The sequence below is a fragment of the Coregonus clupeaformis genome, unplaced genomic scaffold (genome assembly GCF_020615455.1).
Source record: "Coregonus clupeaformis isolate EN_2021a unplaced genomic scaffold, ASM2061545v1 scaf1021, whole genome shotgun sequence".
NCBI lineage: Eukaryota > Metazoa > Chordata > Actinopteri > Salmoniformes > Salmonidae > Coregonus > Coregonus clupeaformis.
Window position 1 is genome coordinate 116,230 of NW_025534475.1, and position 19,317 is coordinate 135,546.

At 42.4% G+C, this 19,317-nt stretch overlaps 1 protein-coding gene across 1 annotated transcript; it reads right to left on the reverse strand.

Annotated features, from left to right (window-relative positions):
- Nucleotides 1–6,025: 6,025 nt before the first annotated feature.
- LOC121548776 (mitochondrial inner membrane protease ATP23 homolog) lies at nt 6,026–18,941 on the reverse strand. The gene is made up of 6 exons (XM_041860342.2): nt 18,697–18,941; nt 18,362–18,407; nt 7,448–7,529; nt 7,202–7,339; nt 7,009–7,092; nt 6,026–6,731 (listed from the first exon to the last, which is right to left on the reverse strand). Exons 1-6 carry the CDS (start codon nt 18,845–18,847, stop codon nt 6,528–6,530), a joined length of 705 nt encoding a protein of 234 aa, XP_041716276.1. The 5' UTR covers nt 18,848–18,941; the 3' UTR covers nt 6,026–6,527.
- Nucleotides 18,942–19,317: the final 376 nt, after the last annotated feature.

Below are 19,317 nucleotides of genomic sequence, written 5' to 3' on the forward strand. Positions count from 1 at the left end.
CACAGACAGTACACAGCGGGATCAGGGAGAAAGTTTTCTTCACTGTTCCAAAGTCAAGTGTATGCAAAGGCTCTGCTGCACAAACTTCAAGCTAATTGCCTCCCAGTATCAGGGGGGATCCCTCCCTCCCTCTCAGAGTAGTGACAAAGCAGAGCCGTGGGCTGTGGTGGTTACTGAGGTGCCATGCCTCCTCAGTGGAGCTCTGGGACAGTCCTGCTGTGCACAGCAGAGGGGCGGCTCACTTCTACAGGAGCAAACGTCGATTATCTCTTTCTCAGTTCCCTGTAAAGGAGTCATACTATTCTATAGCCCTGGTCCTCTCAGAATGTTGATCCTTGTGGCATATTAGTCGACATAGTGAATATGGATTACACTACCCTTCCCCCACTGTCACTCTACCTACTTTTTGCTCCTGCTGTTGATGTCTATATTTGAACATTTGTTAAATATGAATTGGCACTGAGTAATTTCCCCTTGCCTTGAACGTACATGAATTGAATCATCCTCTTCCTCTTGACACTGCACACATGAACAAGATTCCATCTTCATTGATGCTTGAAAAACCTTGCTTTCATTCAAATGTATTTTAAATCAATAACATCAGTAATTTGAGGCCAAACTGTGTTGTTTTGCAATTATGTGCTGGAGTGAGGCATCTCAAATCTGCCTCCGAATTCATGGAAAGAGAAAATTCATGAATTACCCAATATTAATGATAAAAACACTATGTTTGTGGAGGAAAGTTTGTTAAGGTTATTGGAGTTAGCTGAAAGGATTCATTAATGAGCACATGGCTCACAGAGAGAAAAAGCAGCCCCCTGCTCTTCCCCCAGGACATTGTCCAATGGTTGTTATGCTAATCACTTAATTAATACCACACATATCATTAGTGCAAAATGAAGATTCAAATGCCAGCAGACATTAATTACCACTGAAGAACTTGTCAAGCATTTCTGCCATGAATGCTAACAATCTGCCAAGAGTCATTTATGAACATTCGTTTCATCTCTGTCATCTAGCAGACACAATGAGGTGCAGTGTTAAGATGCTTCTTATCACTAAACCACTTGTTGTTCTGCCCTGACCTTACATGCTATGTATGTCTGAGAGCAAAGATTAAAACAACTGTTGTTGACTATTTTACACAGTTACACGTTTATTATACTGTGGTGATGTAGATACAGTGATGACTTCATAATGATCAAGCCAAAGTAGGGACTCTAAATTGAGAGAGGACAAGCCTAATTATATTTTTAACTCATTAAAATTGTTTCGCAAGAATACTAAGCCTATAGTGTTTCATTGAATCTTTCATTGCAGAAGCTTGATAATGAACTCATTTTTCTGTGGGGGAGGTTGAATATATAGGTGTTTTAAATTATAAATTGATCTCAGTCTTTTGAGTGACCTCTGTGTTCACATAAGAACTGTTTAGCCAGGTAATTGATTTGCTAATATGTGCAGTTCGCCTTTAAAACTAGCCCGAGACTCAGTACCAAACCTTCATTACATTTTAAAATATATATAAAAAAGATGGTGATGGCAATTGGGTCTGTGCCAACCCATAAACACCTTCTTAATTAAATTCCCTACACACATAATTAATTGATTTCCAACCGCCATGCTGAGCACCTCTTACAGCAGTTACCTGCTGGGCAAGTTAATCGTCAGGTTAGATGCTTAGCCTGAGGTGACTTTGTGCTGTGAATTATAATGATAGCTAGTCATTTCATTACTGTCAGAGTGAGCTGATTACAGTTTTCCTAATCATATTATTATCCATAATGCCACAATGAGTGCACTTCTTAAAGGCTGTAGTAAACCAGCTGATATTTATTTAGTTTTAGTACATCATGATATTTTCATGTATTGAGTGATTTACAAGGACATTAAATGATTCAGGAATCCATCTTTAGAGAAACAACCTTGTCCTCAATCAGCTAAAAGTCATTGTCCACTTCAGGCTAAAGAACAGGCACTGATGGACTCAATATTTCTATTTTGTTATAGCATTACCCAAGAGTGAGGGAGATTGGGCAGTGCATGACCATCTTAGCAAAAAGTGTGAACTAACCTTTTATGTCACTCCTCAGAACTCTTAATTTGGGCTTAAATGAAACCTCATCAAACATCCTAAAATAGTGTGACAATGTACTTTCATTTTAATTGTTATGGTAATCTCCATACACAACATATATGGAGAAACAGGCAATAATTGGCTAAAATACCCCTTTAACATAATGGTGGACACATGCCAGGGTCTTTTTGAAAGACAGATAACATTGGCAAGATCAATATACTGTAAATTCTACTGGTCTAGTCCCTCTCCAGCTGGTTTTTACCCATGTTTCATGTTTGCTGGTAAGTAGTGTTTTACACTTCAGCATGCTACTTAGCTCACTCTCTGGACTGGAAGAGCCATCCAAATAGAACGAGTACCTGCTCCAGTCCTGGCATAATAAGCTTGGTTTCACACCTGCCTCTTCAAAACTGTACCGGGGCACAAAGCATATACCCAGGGCTGTCCCCGCCAAAAAAGTCAAGAACAATCCAGTGCCAACATGACTAATGAGCCATGCTTTCAAAATGCTGGGAACCTATTTGTGGAATTTTGGCACAAACCGGATTCTTGTCATAGTTCCTTCTGTTCTTCAAGTTTAAAGATGATATTACCCCTCACAACTAAATCTGGAATTATTCAAATTAAACACATTAGTTCATCAGTGAGGTCTGGGTTAATGTGTTGTCCTAGAGTAGATTAGAGAAGGCAGGGGACTTAAATGATGCTGGAACATTCTAATTAGAACTCAGTGGGAGCTGCCTGTTTAAATGGATGGAGTAATGAGATAACTCATTCTCTCAGTGGTAACTTAATCACCATGCTCTATTTTACCCTATAAAGGCTTGGCATTCACCTGAACCAGGGTTCATTGAAATGGATTCAATCATCTGTATCACTAAAACTGTGATTGCGCTTCTTTCTCGCTCTTCTTTATGGAGTCTAATCGACCACTGTAGCCTGAAGTTTGATACATCAAGACTGCCATCTTAAGGACATGGATGGTACTACAGATGAGATGACTCCAGATATGTCTTAGGTCTTGAATGCAAGGATCAAACTTGAGCATGCAGTAGTATTTATATTTTCGACATTGATGAAGTGTACTGCACTTCAACTGAGTTGTGTGCAATCACCCAATATGTACAGGAATCAACTGATTGGTCCTGTGTGAACCAAGTCAGTCAGTTCCAATTCCAAAATCATGTTGCTAAAGATGTTTTACATGAGGCAGATTTGGGAATAAACACCCTAAAGTAAGGACCAATTGAATTAGAGTACAAATTACACCAGCCATTCAAACAAGTATAAAAGTCATAAATCCACATACTCAAGTGCATGTATGGAAAAAACAAGGAGAATGTCACAAAGCATAGTGAGTCGTTCAATACGGCAATTAACAGAGTTAAATTAATAATTCTACAAGTAATTATATTGTTTAATTTGACTGGCAGTTTTCTTGTGTGGCATTTCCATAGTCCTTTGGTTAATATCCTCTAACTGCTGTTGTTTACTAATTATTATGCAGTTAACACTAATCCCCTGCTTGCCTTTGAGGGTGCAATTTTCTGTAAGCTTCTCAAATTAACCTAATCTTATTTTCTTTGTCCTATTCAACCGACTCCTCTTGTTGTTTGAGCCCATGTAAGATGTATGCCCTCTGTAGCGCCTGTTGGTGGAGTGTACATTACAGACAAGTACAGTGTAACATTCACCACACAATTTCTAATTACAATTCAGATGTCAATGTCTGGACTCTTTGCGATAGCCTGAAAGCTACTATATGCAGCAAATGGTGTGGGAAGATTAGGAGGCTAATTCCCACGTAACTGTTCCTCATTAATCCAAAGAAGATGCATAACGGATTCTCAAAATGCTAATGTCCTATAAAAATGTCCCCAATGACATTTTACAGAGGAAGTTTATAAGATGTAGAGTGTTTGCCATCATCTGTCTGGGGAATACGTTTTTTTTTAAACTTTGCTCCCCACACACTGAGAAAAAGAGGCCTTAACTGCACTAAGGTTCAGAGGGCAACAGTGTACTTTAAAATATAGGTGAGACTTGTCTCTACAGTGCTTTCAGAAAGTATTCACATCCCTTTTTCCACAATTTGTTGTGTTACAGCCTGAATTTAAAATGTATGAAATTGAGATTTTGTGTCACTGGCCTACACACAATACCCCATAAGGTCAAAGTTGATTTTTTTTGTTGTTGACATTTTTACAAATTAATTAAAAATTAAAAGTTGAAATGTCTTGAGTCAGTAAGTATATGCCTTTGTTATGGTAAGTCTAAATAAGTTCAGGAGTAAACATTTGCTTAACAAGTCACATAGTCACTCTGTGTGCAATAATAGTGTTTAACCTGATTTTTGAATGACTACCTCATCTCTGTACCCCACGATTACAATTATCTGTAAGGTCCCTCAGTCGAGCTCTGAATTTCAAAGACAGGTTCAACCACAAAGACCAGGGAGGTTTTCCAATGCCTCACAAAGATGGGCACCTATTGGTAGATGTGTAAAATAAAAAAAGCAGACATTTAATATCCCTTTGAGCATGGTGAAGTTATTAATTACCATGAGGCTAATTGTGACTATAAAACATTTACAGAGTTTAATGGCTGTGATAGGAGAAAACTGAGGATGGATCAACAACATTGTAGTTACTCCACAATATTAACCTAAATGACAGAGTGAAAATAAAGAAGCCTGTACAGAATAAAAATATTCCAAAACATGCATCCTGTTTGCAACAAGGCACTAAAGTAAAACTGCAAAAAAATTGTCCAAGAAATTAACTTTATGTCCTGAATACAAAGCGTTATGTTTGTGGCAAATCCAACATACTGTAACACATCACTGAGTACCACTCTTCATATTTTCAACCATGGTGGTGGCTGCATCCTGTTATGGGTATGCTTGTCATCGGCAAGGACTAGGGAGTTTCGTTTAGGATAAAAAGAAACAGAATAAAGCTAAGCACAATGGAGTTGCTTACCAAGACTACATTGAATGTTACTAAGTGGCAGGGTTCAAGTTTTGACTTAAATCGGCTTGAAAATCTATGGCAAGACTTAAAAATGGCTGTCTAGCAATGATCAACAACCAACTTGACAGAGCTTGAAGAATTTAAAAAAGAATGATATGCAAATATTTTATAATCCAGGTATGCAAAACTCTGAGAGATTTAGATCCCAAAATGTGGTCGGAAGGGCAGTATGGATGGATGTGTGACGCAATTGCGGAGCCACGCAGAGGCCAAATTGAGCTCTATACCGCATCGCTGTGCGCCTCTCAAATGTTATAACAATGTGAGTGCTCCGTATATCTCCGCATTGACATTATTGGTTGACGGTGAGGGCAGAAGGTCCTGTATAAACATAAATTCACTTCCTTGACAACTTCCTTCACAACAGCTCTGCGCTGCATTGCGAAGCGCAAGAAGTATGAATGCCCTGACTTCTGCAGAGGCCGTATCACCGTAAATGCTGCACGGCCAATGCAGAGAACAGATTGACCATGTTTGACCATAATTATTTTACAAATATTCAATTTTTTCTTCCTTTCTGACAATATTTTGTGTAGATCGTTGCCAAAAAAATTACAATTAAATCCATTTTAATCCCACTTTGTAACACAACAAAATGTGGAAAAAGTCAAAGTGTGTGAATAATTTCTGAAGGCACTGTATATTAAAGGTCCTGAGAAGTAACATCACTTGTCCAATTTGTTCAAGAAATTATTTGCTCTTCTGATCGATAGAGGAATTATGCTAACACGGATTAATGCATACTTCTCGACAACATGAAACATGCTTATTTAGATGTCATACTGTCTTCGGGGAATGCTGTGTCTGTTTAATGTAACTAGGGTATTAACTGAGCACTTTGTAGAATTCGTTTTTAAATGTCTTTGTCAATTCATAAATGCTAATGCAATAATAATCAAGACTCAATATCATATTATTCATAATAATCAAATATTTATTTCAACAAGTTGACTCATTCAGTACAGTACAATAACATCTATTTACAGTGAACTCCCAGTTCTTAGTAATTGTATGTCCACATGGCAAAGAGTAGAGGGGCGTCCCCACCTTTCAGTCTTGAAATACGTTTTACAGGCATCATATACCCTGCATAAACATCTAAAAGGATGACAAAAAAAATATTGCGGCCACGTTTATCAATTTCCAAAAGGAAACCACTCCATCACTTTCTTTAGTTATAGCATTAGAGTCCACAAAAGTGTGCCATAAAAACATATAATTTATTATATCCTTCGATTTATTTAAATGACAGAGAGAAATAACTCTGAATATTTCCCCTCAGGAGGTAATTTCATTCCATTTTTGAAACAGTCATTCTGCTGAGGGCAGTGGTAGTTGCCCAGCTTTCTGCAAGGATCCTCACAATAGCACCCATGGAAATTAAATTACAATTAATTTGTGCACGTAATAACACATTAAAGGTTTGCGTAATACCGATCTCGGTTCTCAAAATCTCTGTAGGCAAACTTGGCGTCCTTCTTGTCATGTGGGATGCGGCCGAAGGGGGCGTGGTCATTGAAGCAGGTGTCGAATACCTCGTCCACTACTTTCTCCGCCTCCTCTCGGCTCACCTTCCTAACAGCAAGGATGGAGCGCAAGGCACGTCCCCGAACACATTCCTGATAGGTAGTAGTGGGATGGGTTAGGTAGGGAGTTCTTCATGTGAATATTGGCCATCATAAACACTTCTTTTTAATCGCTAAGCACTGAAAAAGGCAGTGCTATACTTTCAACTATAGTTTCAACTAAACCGGTTGTCAATTCAAACATACCAATTCACAGGATGGGAAAAATCATGTTATGCTACACCATGAAGGATACCAGTTTTGACTGAAATACATACAAATAAGAATGCAATTTTGTTTGCAGTGAATTCACATTATCTCCTGATATTACCTGATGGTGCTTCTTGAGGCCAAAGTTGAACCTCGATACTTCATTGTGGAAGGAGCAATCCCCACTGAGATTGGCTGCTCGAATCTGAAAAATAAGAGCCAAACAATTAACATGACTTCCTTTAAAACACAATTAAAACTGAGCACAAATAATGCATTCCCCCATAACATGCACGTTTATCTCTTGATCTCACCTCTGAGCAGGCCAAGTGCTTGAAGTTGTTAAACCAATCCACATGCGCCCGGCAGTGGTCAAAGGCATGGATGAGCTCATGTGTAACCACTCGGTTCATGTGGGACTGCTGGTGAATATTATTCTGACACAAAACAATCTAGAATTGGGAGGGGGGAAAAACAATTGGTATCTTACAGATGTGATACAAAGTACACAGCATGGCATGTGAACCTGTACACAAAGGTAATGGTTCTAGCTTTCTTACTTGTGATGATGTAGCATCAAAACCGCCACTGACAGTCCCATCACAGTCTTCACAGGAGAAATGTCTGTCTTTGTACACTGCACTGAAGAGACAGAATAATACTTGACAAAGCATGAAGAAAAAAACAATATAACGGCATCATATACAGTGGGGAAAACAAGTATTTAGTCAGCCACCAATTGTGCAAGTTCTCCCACTTAAAAATATGAGAGAGGCCTGTAATTTTCATCATAGGTACACGTCAACTATGACAGACAAAATGAGAAAAAAATTTCCAGAAAATCACATTGTAGGATTTTTAATGAATTTATTTGCAAATTATGGTGGAAAATAAGTATTTGGTCAATAACAAAAGTTTCTCAATACTTTGTTATATACCCTTTGTTGGCAATGACACAGGTCAAACGTTTTCTGTAAGTCTTCACAAGGTTTTCACACACTGTTGCTGATATTTTGGCCCATTCCTCCATGCAGATCTCCTCTAGAGCAGTGATGTTTTGGGGCTGTCGCTGGGCAACACGGACTTTCAACTCCCTCCAAAGATTTTCTATGGGGTTGAGATCTGGAGACTGGCTAGGCCACTCCAGGACTTTGAAATGCTTCTTACGAAGCCACTCCTTCGTTGCCCGGGCGGTGTGTTTGGGATCATTGTCATGCTGAAAGACCCAGCCACGTTTCATCTTCAATGCCCTTGCTGATGGAAGGAGGTTTTCACTCAAAATCTCACGATACATGGCCCCATTCATTCTTTCCTTTAACGGATCAGTCGTCCTGGTCCCTTTGCAGAAAAACAGCCCCAAAGCATGATGTTTCCACCCCCATGCTTCACAGTAGGTATGGTGTTCTTTGGATGCAACTCAGCATTCTTTGTCCTCCAAACACGACGAGTTGAGTTTTTACCAAAAAGTTATATTTTGGTTTCATCTGACCAAATGACATTCTCCCAATCCTCTTCTGGATCATCCAAATGCACTCTAGCAAACTTCAGACGGGCCTGGACATGTACTGGCTTAAGCAGGGGGACACGTCTGGTCACTGCAGGATTTGAGTCCCTGGCGGCGTAGTGTGTTACTGATGGTAGGCTTTGTTACTTTGGTCCCAGCTCTCTGCAGGTCATTCACTAGGTCCCCCCGTGTGGTTCTGGGATTTTTGCTCACCGTTCTTGTGATCATTTTGACCCCACGGGGTGAGATCTTGCGTGGAGCCCCAGATCGAGGGAGATTATCAGTGGTCTTGTATGTCTTCCATTTCCTAATAATTGCTCCCACAGTTGATTTCTTCAAACCAAGCTGCTTACCTATTGCAGATTCAGTCTTCCCAGCCTGGTGGAGGTCTACAATTTTGTTTCTGGTGTCCTTTGACAGCTCTTTGGTCTTGGCCATAGTGGAGTTTGGAGTGTGACTGTTTGAGGTTGTGGACAGGTGTATTTTATACTGATAACAAGTTCAAACAGGTGCCATTGATACAGGTAACGAGCGGAGGACAGAGGAGCCTCTTAAAGAAGAAGTTACAGGTCTGTGAGAGCCAGAAATCTTGCTTGTTTGTAGGTGACCAAATACTTATTTTCCACCATAATTTGCAAATAAATTCATTAAAAATCCTACAATGTGATTTTCTGGATTTTCTTTCTCTCAATGTCTGTCATAGTTGACGTGTACCTATGATGAAAATTACAGGCCTCTCTCATCTTTTTAAGTGGGAGAACTTGCACAATTGGTGGCTGACTAAATACTTTTTTTCCCCACTGTATCTATTACATCACGTGCCAAACTCATTCCACGGAGGGCCAATTGTCTACGGGTTTTCGCTCCACCCTTGTACCGGACTGATGAATTAAGGTCAGTAATTAGTAAGGAACTTCCCTCACCTGGTTGTCTAGGTCTTAATCGAAAGGAGAAAAAAAAACTCAGTGGAATGAGTTTCACACCCCTGTATTACATAGACTGAGTGTAACAAAATTATGAACACCTGCTCTTTCCATGACATAGACTGACCGGGTGAAAGCTATGATCCCTTTTTGATTTAAATCCACGTCAATCAGTGGTATTTAAAGTCAGGGTCGCAACCCCACTAGGGAACTGCAGTGGGGTCGCAAATAAAAAATTAATAAAAAATTAAGAGTACAGATTATTGTATGGAACATTATACAAACGTTTTTGAGAAAGATAATTTGAAAGACAATTTTATTGAGTAAAAATATTTATTGGCTTATTTTCATTTTGATAAGAGATGAAAATGCAATTAATTAAAGGTTATTTGTTGATGTAAAAAATCTAAAATGTACTGATTTTAAAGTTTGTGTCATTAGATTTGGGGTGGGAGCGCAATAAATTCTTGGGGAAAAAATGGGGTCCTCAGAAATTCTGGCAAAAATAAATGTGGTCCCCGCTGAAGAAGTTTGAATACCACTGGTGTAGATGAATGGGAGGAGACATGGATTGTGTATGTGTGCCATTCAGAGGGTGAATGATTAAGTGCCTTTGGTAGTACGTGCCAGGCGCATCGGTTTGATTGGGTCAAGGACTGCTACGTTGCTGGGTTTTTCAAGCTCAACAGTTTCTATGTGTCTCAACAATGGTCCACCACTCAAAGGACATCCACCCAACTTGAAAACTGTGGGAAGCATTGGAGTCAACATGGGCCAGCATCCCTGTGGAACGCTTGACACCTTGTAGTCCATGACCCGACAAATTGAGGCTGTTCTGAGGGTAAAAGGGGGTGCAACTCAATATTAAGAAGGTGATCCTAATGTTTTGTACACTGTGTATAATATAATAGATACTGTACCAAAACAATATGTTCTGACATATTATTATGCTTGACTTCTGTTCATGTAACTAAATGCCTTACAATATGTCTTATTGTAAGTGTAATGTCTGTCATATTTATATACACACACACTGAACAAATACACTACCGGTCAAATATTTTAGAACACCTACTCATTCAAGGGTTTTTCTTTATTTTTACTATTTTCTACATTGTAGAATAATAGTGAAGACATCAAAACTATGTAATAACACATATGGAATCATGTAGTAACCAAAAAAAATAAAGTGTTAAACAAATCAAAATATATTTTATATTTGAGATTCTTCAAATAGCCACTCTTTGCCTTGATGACAGCTTTGCACACTCTTGGCATTCTCTCAACCAGCTTCACCTGGAATGCTTTTCCAACAGTCTTGAAGGAGTTCCCACATATGCTGAGCACTTGTTGGCTGCTTTTCCTTCACTCTGCGGTCTGACTCATCCCAAACCATCTCAATTTGGTTTAGGTCGGGGGATTGTGGAGGCCAGGTTATCTGATGCAGCACTCCATCACGCTCCTTCTTGGTAAAATAGCCCTTACACAGCCTGGAAGTGTGTTGGGTCATTGTACTGTTGAAAAACAAATGACAGTCCCACTAAGCCCAAACCAGATGGGATGGTGTATCGCTGCAGAATTCTGTGGTAGCCATGCTGGTTAAGTGTGCCTTGAATTCTAAATAAATCACAGACAGTGTCAGCAGCAAAGCACCCCCACACCATAACACCTCCTCCTCCTTGCTTTACGGTGGGAAATCATCATCATCCGTTCACCCACACCGCGTCACACAAAGACACGGCGGTTGGAACCAAAAATCTCACATTTGGACTCCAGACCAAAGGACAAATTTCCACCGGCCTAATGTCCATTGCTCGTGTTTCTTGGCCCAAGCAAGTCTCTTCTTATTATTTGTGTCCTTAGGTAGTGGTTTCTTTGCAGCAATTCGACCATGAAGGCCTGATTCACATAGTCTCCTCTGAACAGTTGATGTTGAGATGTGTCTGTTACTTCAACTCTGTAAAGCATTTATTTGGGCTGCAATTTCTGAGGCTGGTAACTCTAATGAACTTATCCTCTGCAGCAGAGGTAACTCTGGGTCTTCCATTCCTGTGACGATCCTCATGAGAGCCAGTTTCATCATAGATGACCATGTGTAACCACGCCAGCCCAGGACCTCCACATCCGGCTTCTTCACCTGCGGGATAGCCGGAGACCAGCCACCTGGACAGCTGACGAAACTGTGCTTTTGCACAACCGAAGAATTTCTGCACAAACTGTCAGAAACCATCTCAGGGAAGCTCATCTGCGTGCTCGTCATAATAATAATAATAAATAATAATAATAATAATATGCCATTTAGCAGACGCTTTTATCCAAAGCGACTTACAGTCATGCGTGCATACATTTTTGTGTATGGGTGGTCCCGGGGATCGAACCCACTACCTTGGCGTTACAAGCGCCGTGCTCTACCAGCTGAGCTACAGAGGACCACACCAGGGTTTTGACCTGACTGCAGTTCGGTGCCATAACCGACTTCAATGGGAAAATGCTCCCTTTCGATGGCCACTGGCACGCTGGAGAAGTGTGCTCTTCACGGACGAATCCCGGTTTCAACTGTATCGGGTAGATGGCAGACTATATAGTGCCGTGTGGGCGAGCGGTTTGCTGATGTCAACGTTGTGAACATCAGCAAATGGCGCCGGAGGGGATGGCTGCCGTTTTATGGGCTCTTAACCAACCGTGCTATTTTGTTTGTTTTTTCGCATTGTTTGTAACTTATTTTGTACATAATGTTGCTGCTACCGTCTCTTATGACCGAAAATAGCTTCTGGACATCAGAACAGCGATTCCTCAACTTGAACTGGACAAATAATTTTTATTTAATGAGTCGGGCGAGAGGGATTTGCTCCAGACACCGGACAGGGCCCTGATCCCCGTCATTTGCATTAGAAAGAAACTGAGATATCATGGAAGGAGATCGGGGTGGCTGGTAAGGAGCCGGCGACGAGTGGCTAATCTGCCTTTGCCATCGGTACTATTGGCCAACGCACAATCACTTGATAATAAAGTGGACGAACTACAAGCACGTATATCCTACCAACGGGACATTAAAAACTGTAATATCTTATGTTTCACCGACTCGTGGCTGAACGACGACATGAATAACATACAGCTGGCGGGTTATACACTGTATCGGCAGGATAGAACAGCAGCCTCTGGTAAGACAAGGGGTGGCGGTCTATATATATTTGTAAACAACAGCTGGTGCACGATATCTAAGGAAGTCTCCAGGTTTTGATTGCTTGAGGTAGAGTATCTCATGATAAGCTGTAGACCACACTATCTACCAAGAGAGTTTATCTATATTCTTCGTAGCTGTCTATTTACCACCACAAACTGATGCTGGCACAAAGACCGCACTCAATGAACTGTCTACGCCATAAGCAAACAGGAAAACACTCATCCAGAGGTGGCACTCCTAGTGGCCGGGGACTTTAATGCAGGGAAACTTAAATCAGTTTTACCTAATTTCTACAAGCATGTTAAATGTGCAACCAGAGGGAAAAAAACTCTAGACCACCTTTACTCCACACACAGAGATGCGTACAAAGCTCTCCCTCGTCCTCCATTTCGCAAATCTGACCATAATTATATCCTCCTGATTCCTGCTTCCAAACAAAAACTAAAGCAAGAAGCACCAGTGACCCGGTCAATAAAAAAGTGGTCAGATGAAGCAGATGCTAAGCTACAGGACTGTTTTGCTAGCACAGACTCGAATATGTTCCCAGGATTCTTCTGATGGCATTGAGGAGTACACCACATCAGTCACTGGCTTCATCAATAAGTGCATCGATGACGTCCCCACAGTGACTGTACGTACATACCCCAACCAGAAGCCATGGTTTACAGGCAACATCCGCACTGAGCTAAAGGGTAGAGCAGCCGCTTTCAAGGAGCGGGACTCTAACCCAGAAGCTTATAAGAAATCCCGCTATGCCCTCCGACAAACCATCAAACAGGCAAAGCGTCAATACAGGACTAAAATCGAATCGTACAACACCGACTCCGACGCTCGTCGGGCGTGGCAGGGCTTGCAAACTATTACAGACTACAAAGGGAAGCACAGCCACGAGCTGCCCAGTGACACAAGTCTACCAGATGAGCTAAATTACTTATATGTTCGCATCAAGGCAAGTAACACTGAAACATGCATGAGAGCATCAACTATTCCGGACGACTGTGTGATCACGCTCTCCGTAGCTGATGTGAGTAAGACCTTTAAACAGGTCAACATTCACAAGGCCGCAGAGCCAGACGGATTACCAGGACGTGTACTCCGAGCATGCGATGACCAACTGGCAAGAGTCTTCACTGACATTTTCAACCTCTGCCTGTCTGAGTCTGTAATACCAACATGTTTCAAGCAGATCCCCATAGTCCCTGTGCCCAAGAACACTAAGGTAACCTGCCTAAATGACTACCGACCCGTAGCACTCACTTCTGTAGCCATGAAGTGCTTTGAAAGGCTGGTCATGGCTCACATCAACACCATTATCCCAGAAACCCTAGACCCACTCCAATTTGCATACCGCCCCAACAGAGCCACAGATGATGCAATCTCTATTGCGCTCCACACTGCCCTTTCACACCTGGACAAAAGGAACACCTATGTGGGAATGCTATTCATTGACTACAGCTCAGTGTTCAACACCATAGTGCCCTCAAAGCTCATCACTAAACTAAGGACCCTGGGACTAAAAACCTCCCTCTGCAACTGTATCCTGGACTTCCTGACGGGCCTCCCCCAGGTGGTAAGGGTAGGTAACAACACATCCACCACGCTGATCCTCAACACGGGGGCCCCTCGGGGGTGCGTGCTCAGTACCCTCCTGTACTCCCTGTTCACTCATTACTGCATGGCAAGGCACAACTCCAACATCATCATTAAGTTTGCCGATCACACAACAGTGGTAGGCCTGATCACCGACAACGATGAGACAGCCTATAGGGAGGAGGTCAGAGACCTGGCTTTGTTGTGCCAGGCCAACAACCTCTCCCTCAATGTGATCAAGACAAAGGAGATGATTGTGGACTACAGGAAAAGGAGGGCCGAGCACGCCCCCATTCTCATCGACGGGGCTGTAGTGGAGCAGGTTGAGAGCTTCAAGTTCCTTGGTGTCCACATCACCAACAAACTATCATGGTCCAAGCACACCAAGACAGTCGTAAAAAGGGCACAACAAAACCTATTCCCCATCAGGAGACTGAAAAGATTTGGCATGGGTCCTCAGATCCTCAAAAAGGTTCTACAGCGGCACCATCGAGAGCATCCTGACTGGTTGCATCACTGCCTGGTATGGCAACTGCTCGGCCTCCGACCGCAAGGTACTACAGTGGGTAGTGCGTACGGCCCAGTACATCACTGGGGCCAAGCTTCCTGCCATCCAAGACCTCTATACCAGGCAGTGTCAGAGGAAGGCCCTCAAAATTGTCAAATACTCCAGCCACCCTAGTCATAGACTGTTCTCTCTGCTACCGCACGGCAAGCGGTACCGGAGCGCCAAGTGTATGCCCAAGAGGCTTCTAAACAGCTTCTACCCCCAAGCCATAAGACTCCTGAACATCTAATCAAATGGCTACCCAGACTATCTGCATTGCCCCCCCTTTACGCTGCTGCTACTCTCTGTTTATTATCTATGCATTGTCACTTTAATAACTCTACCTACATGTACATATTACCTCGACTAACCGGTTCCCCCGCACATTGACTCGGTACAGGTACCCCCTGTATATAGCCTCGCTATTGTTATTTTACTGCTGCTCTTTATTTTTATTTTTTTAGGTATTCTTTCTTAAAACTGCATTGTTGGTTAAGGGCTTGTAAGTAAGCATTTCACTGTAAGGTCTACACCTGTTGTATTCGGCACGTGACAAATAACATTTGATTTGATGGTGCCGGTGGAGTTATGGTATGGGCAGCCATAAACTACGGACAACGAACACAATTGCATTATATCAATGGCAATTTGAATGAACAGAGATACCGTGACGAGATCCTGAGGCCCATTGTCATGCCATTCATCCGCTGCCATCACCTCATGTTTCAGCATGATAATGCATGGCCCCATGTCACAAGGATCTGTACACAATTCCTGGAAGCTGAAAATGTCCCAGTTCTTCCATGTCACCCATTGAGCATGTTTGGGATGCTCTGGATCGACGTGTACAACAGCGTGTTCCAGTTCCCGCCAATATCCAGCAACTTCGCACAGCCATTGAAGTGGGACAACATTCCAGAGGCCACAATCTACAGCCTGATCAACTCTATGCAAAGGAGACGTGTTGCGCTGCATGAGGTAAATGGTGGTCATACCAGATACTGACTAGTTTTCTGATCCACACCCCTACCTTTTTTTTAAGGTATCAGTGCATGATGCATGCATATCTGTATTCAGATGCATGCATATCTGTATTCCCAATCATGTGAAATCCATAGATTAGGGCCTAATGAATGCATTTCAATTGACTGACTTCCTTATATGAACTTGTTGCGTTTATATTTTCGTTCAGTGTACAATAAATCAGTGTTATGAGAGCATTATGGCAGCTAGACCCGAGCAACGTGTTTTTTACAATGAATGAGCTGCGCGGGCGATACAAGGAGGAGGAAACCCGGCCCCGGGAATGGATGGGCTATGCTATGAACAACTTAAACACCTAGATGATTTGGTACTGGAGGAGGTATTGGCGTTAATTAATATAGTATGGGAAGAGGGGGCGTTACCAGCAGTGAGGAAACATGCCATAGTGGTGCCAATTGTGAAACCAGGAAAATAAGCATTACACCCGGGTTCATACAGACCCGTAGCGTTGACCTCTGTACTGTGTAAAGTAATGGAAAGAATGGTCACAGACAGATTAGTACATATGTTTGAGAGTAAAGGTATTTTTTCCTCGTACCAGAGCGGATTTAGGTTAGGATGGTGTACTATGGACTCAGTGCTAGCACTGGACTATGATATAAAGGCGGCGCTGGCCAACAAGGAGGGAATGGTGGCGGTGTTTCTGGACATTGAAAAGGCATATGACATGCTCTAGAAAGGGGAACCGCTGCTGGAGCTGTATTATCCTGGGGTGAGGGGTCGGCTGTTTAATTTAATCCAAGATTTCTTGAAGACCCAGACCATCCAGGTCAGAGTTGGTGGGGCTTATTCTGAGTTAGTGGGGATAGAGAATGGGACACCGCAGGGAAGTGTAATTAGGCCAGTTTTGTTTAACATAATGGTGAATGACATGTTCCAGGATGTTGGGCCTGGTTTTGGCTTTTCCCTGTTTGCTGATGATGAGGCGCTCTGGAAAAGAGGAAGGAATATTCCATTTGTGGTCCGGAAGGTGCAAGAGGCATTGGAAAAGGATTTCGAATTTCAGCAGCAAAGACCAAGTTAAAAAATGTTGTATATAAAAGTAAGAATATGGTGAAGTATGGTTCACCGCTGGAACGGGTCAAGGCATTCAAATTCCTGGGGGTTTGGTTGGAGGAGAGAATGTCCTGGAAGACCCATGTGGGAAAAAATATTTTAAGATGCGGTAAAGTAATTAATATAATGCGGTACCTGTCTGGGAAGCGCCATGCAAATTATTTACCAAGCAATGATCCGCTCAGTGCTGGACTATGGGAGCATGGCATTTGGTTTGGCGGCGGCTACAACACTGCAGATTTCGGATGTGGTACAGGCAAGGGCGCTGAGGTTGTGCTGTGGGGCATTTCAAACGACCCCTAACCCTGCGTTGTTGGTTGAAATGGCCATGCGCTATGGGATAAAAGTGCGGGGGCATGTATCATCTCACCCTGCAAGGTGTCTGTTGGGAGAAGGAACTAGATTGAGAAGAGGTAGGCCAAGCTATGTGACCAAGTGCAGGAATGGGGGGGAAGAGTCGGGAATGGGAGTTCCTCAGTGGCTGTTGCCAGAGCCTGATGTTGACATGACCATTATTGATGCAATAAGGGCTAAGGACTTTGGAGAGCCTTCTCTGGTGGTTGAGGCCCATCTGCGGCAGGACTAGGGTCCCTACTTTCGCATCTTCACAGATGGATCAAAGGATCCAGGCAGTGGGAGAGCAGGGTTTGGGATACATGTTCCCCGGTTTCAGATACACCGGGGAGGCGGCTGTCTGATGGAGTTTCAGTCTTCTCTGCTGAAATGCTAGCACTAGTGTGGGCATTGGGATGGGTGGAAGAAGTGGGGCCTAAAAGGGTAATTTTGTGGTCAGACTGCTGCTAGCCTGGTTGCGCAGAGAGAAGGGAAGTCAAAGGCACACCCAGACCTGATAATAGAGCTGTTGAAGTCTCTTTATAGGGTGGGGTAGAAAGGGTGTAAGGTAGGTTTTCTGTGGGTCCCAGCTCATGTTGGGGTAGGGGGAAATGAGGCAGCAGATATGGTGGCGAAGGCCGCTTTGAGGAGGGAGGAGGTAGATGTGGTGGTCCCGTTAGGGGGGGATGGAATGTAGGAGTATCATAGCAAAAGGGTTGACCCAGGAGTGGCAACGTGAGTGGGAGAGAGAAGAGCGGGGTAGGCAGTTTTTCTCTATCCAGAATTCTGTAAGGAAGGGCAGTAGATATCTTAAGAAGGAAAGTAGCGATGGGGTTCTGTTGACAAGGCTGAGGTTGAGGCATTGTGGATTGGAAAACGGGTTATTGTTAGTAGGGAAACACCCAGATGGGAAGTGTGAGGAACGTGGGGAGGTAGAGACTGTACTACTGTGAAGCATGTTCTGTTATATTGCAGACAGTATGATGAGGATAGGAGGGTATTTCTTTGTGAGCTGACTGAGTTGGGAGTAACCACAGTTTCGCTTGTAACTATTTTGGCCTCAAATGACAGGCAGAGCGAAATAGCAAGGAAGCTGTTGTGGTTTCTTTATTCCTCCGGCTTGCACCTAGGCTATTTAGATAATTATGTGTGGATCTCACTCTCCAGCCTGAGAAAGGCAGCAATACGCATTACAGGGTCTAGTCTGCCAGAAACTGATAGGAAGAAGATGAATTATGGCAGCTGACAGCTGTGTTTTGTGATTGATAAAGATAGTGGCTGTCTGACACTTACCATCCTGAGCTTTTCATGGCTCCAAGGAGAAGCTTTGCATATGGACCTGAAATGGAGACAGACTGAGATTAGGCCTAACCGGTCATGCATCATGGCAGCAATCAGGTAACACTCATTCAACAGCTAACGTTATAGCTGACTGGCTTACTCATGACAGTCTCTTTACTATTCAACGATAGCTAGCTAGCTAAGCTTGCTAGAAACATGGCCATGACGTCTATAACAAATGTAAACATGGCATCAATGCTTACACGGTCATCTAGCTAACTATTGCAATGCGATATTTTTTGGAGGATGACCGACAGATCAGCTTGCTAGCTAGCCTGTTAGCTTACTTGTTTCCATTGCAAATTGTAGCATGACCTGACATTTGTGATTGAAAGTGAACAAGCTTTCTGCTATCGATCCCTTTTGGAACTTTCCCGAATTCCTCTCCGGAAATAGGTTATATCCGTAGTCCTCTTCTTGCTGTTTAGTTTGATCCATTGCATGGAAATTGTCTCTAAAATAGCCACTTGTGCTTCTAGGAACATACACAGCCTAGCTACGAGAGGTCATTCTCTGTTTTCAAACCACGTGGTAAGCCAGACCGAGGTAAAATTAGTTGTATATTGGATATTCGGTGGATATTCGGATTTCAATCTTCAATAGCTCTTACACAGTGTGCCATGACTTTGATAATGATATACTGTATTTTGAATCAGGGCAGGATGGATGGATTTTTAAAATGTATTTTTCCTGTTTTCAATCCTCAATAGCATGCCAAGACAATGAAAATTCTTAATCAGGGGCGGATTAACAAAAATCCACAACTTTTTTTTTGTGTATATATAAATCATACAGTGGAACACGTTCTATTTCAGTGCCAGAATTATGGGAGGAAGAGATTGTTATTAGATTAAGGAGCAATGGTGTTGAAGAGCCAAGCTTAAATGAACTGCTGATAAAATCATAGT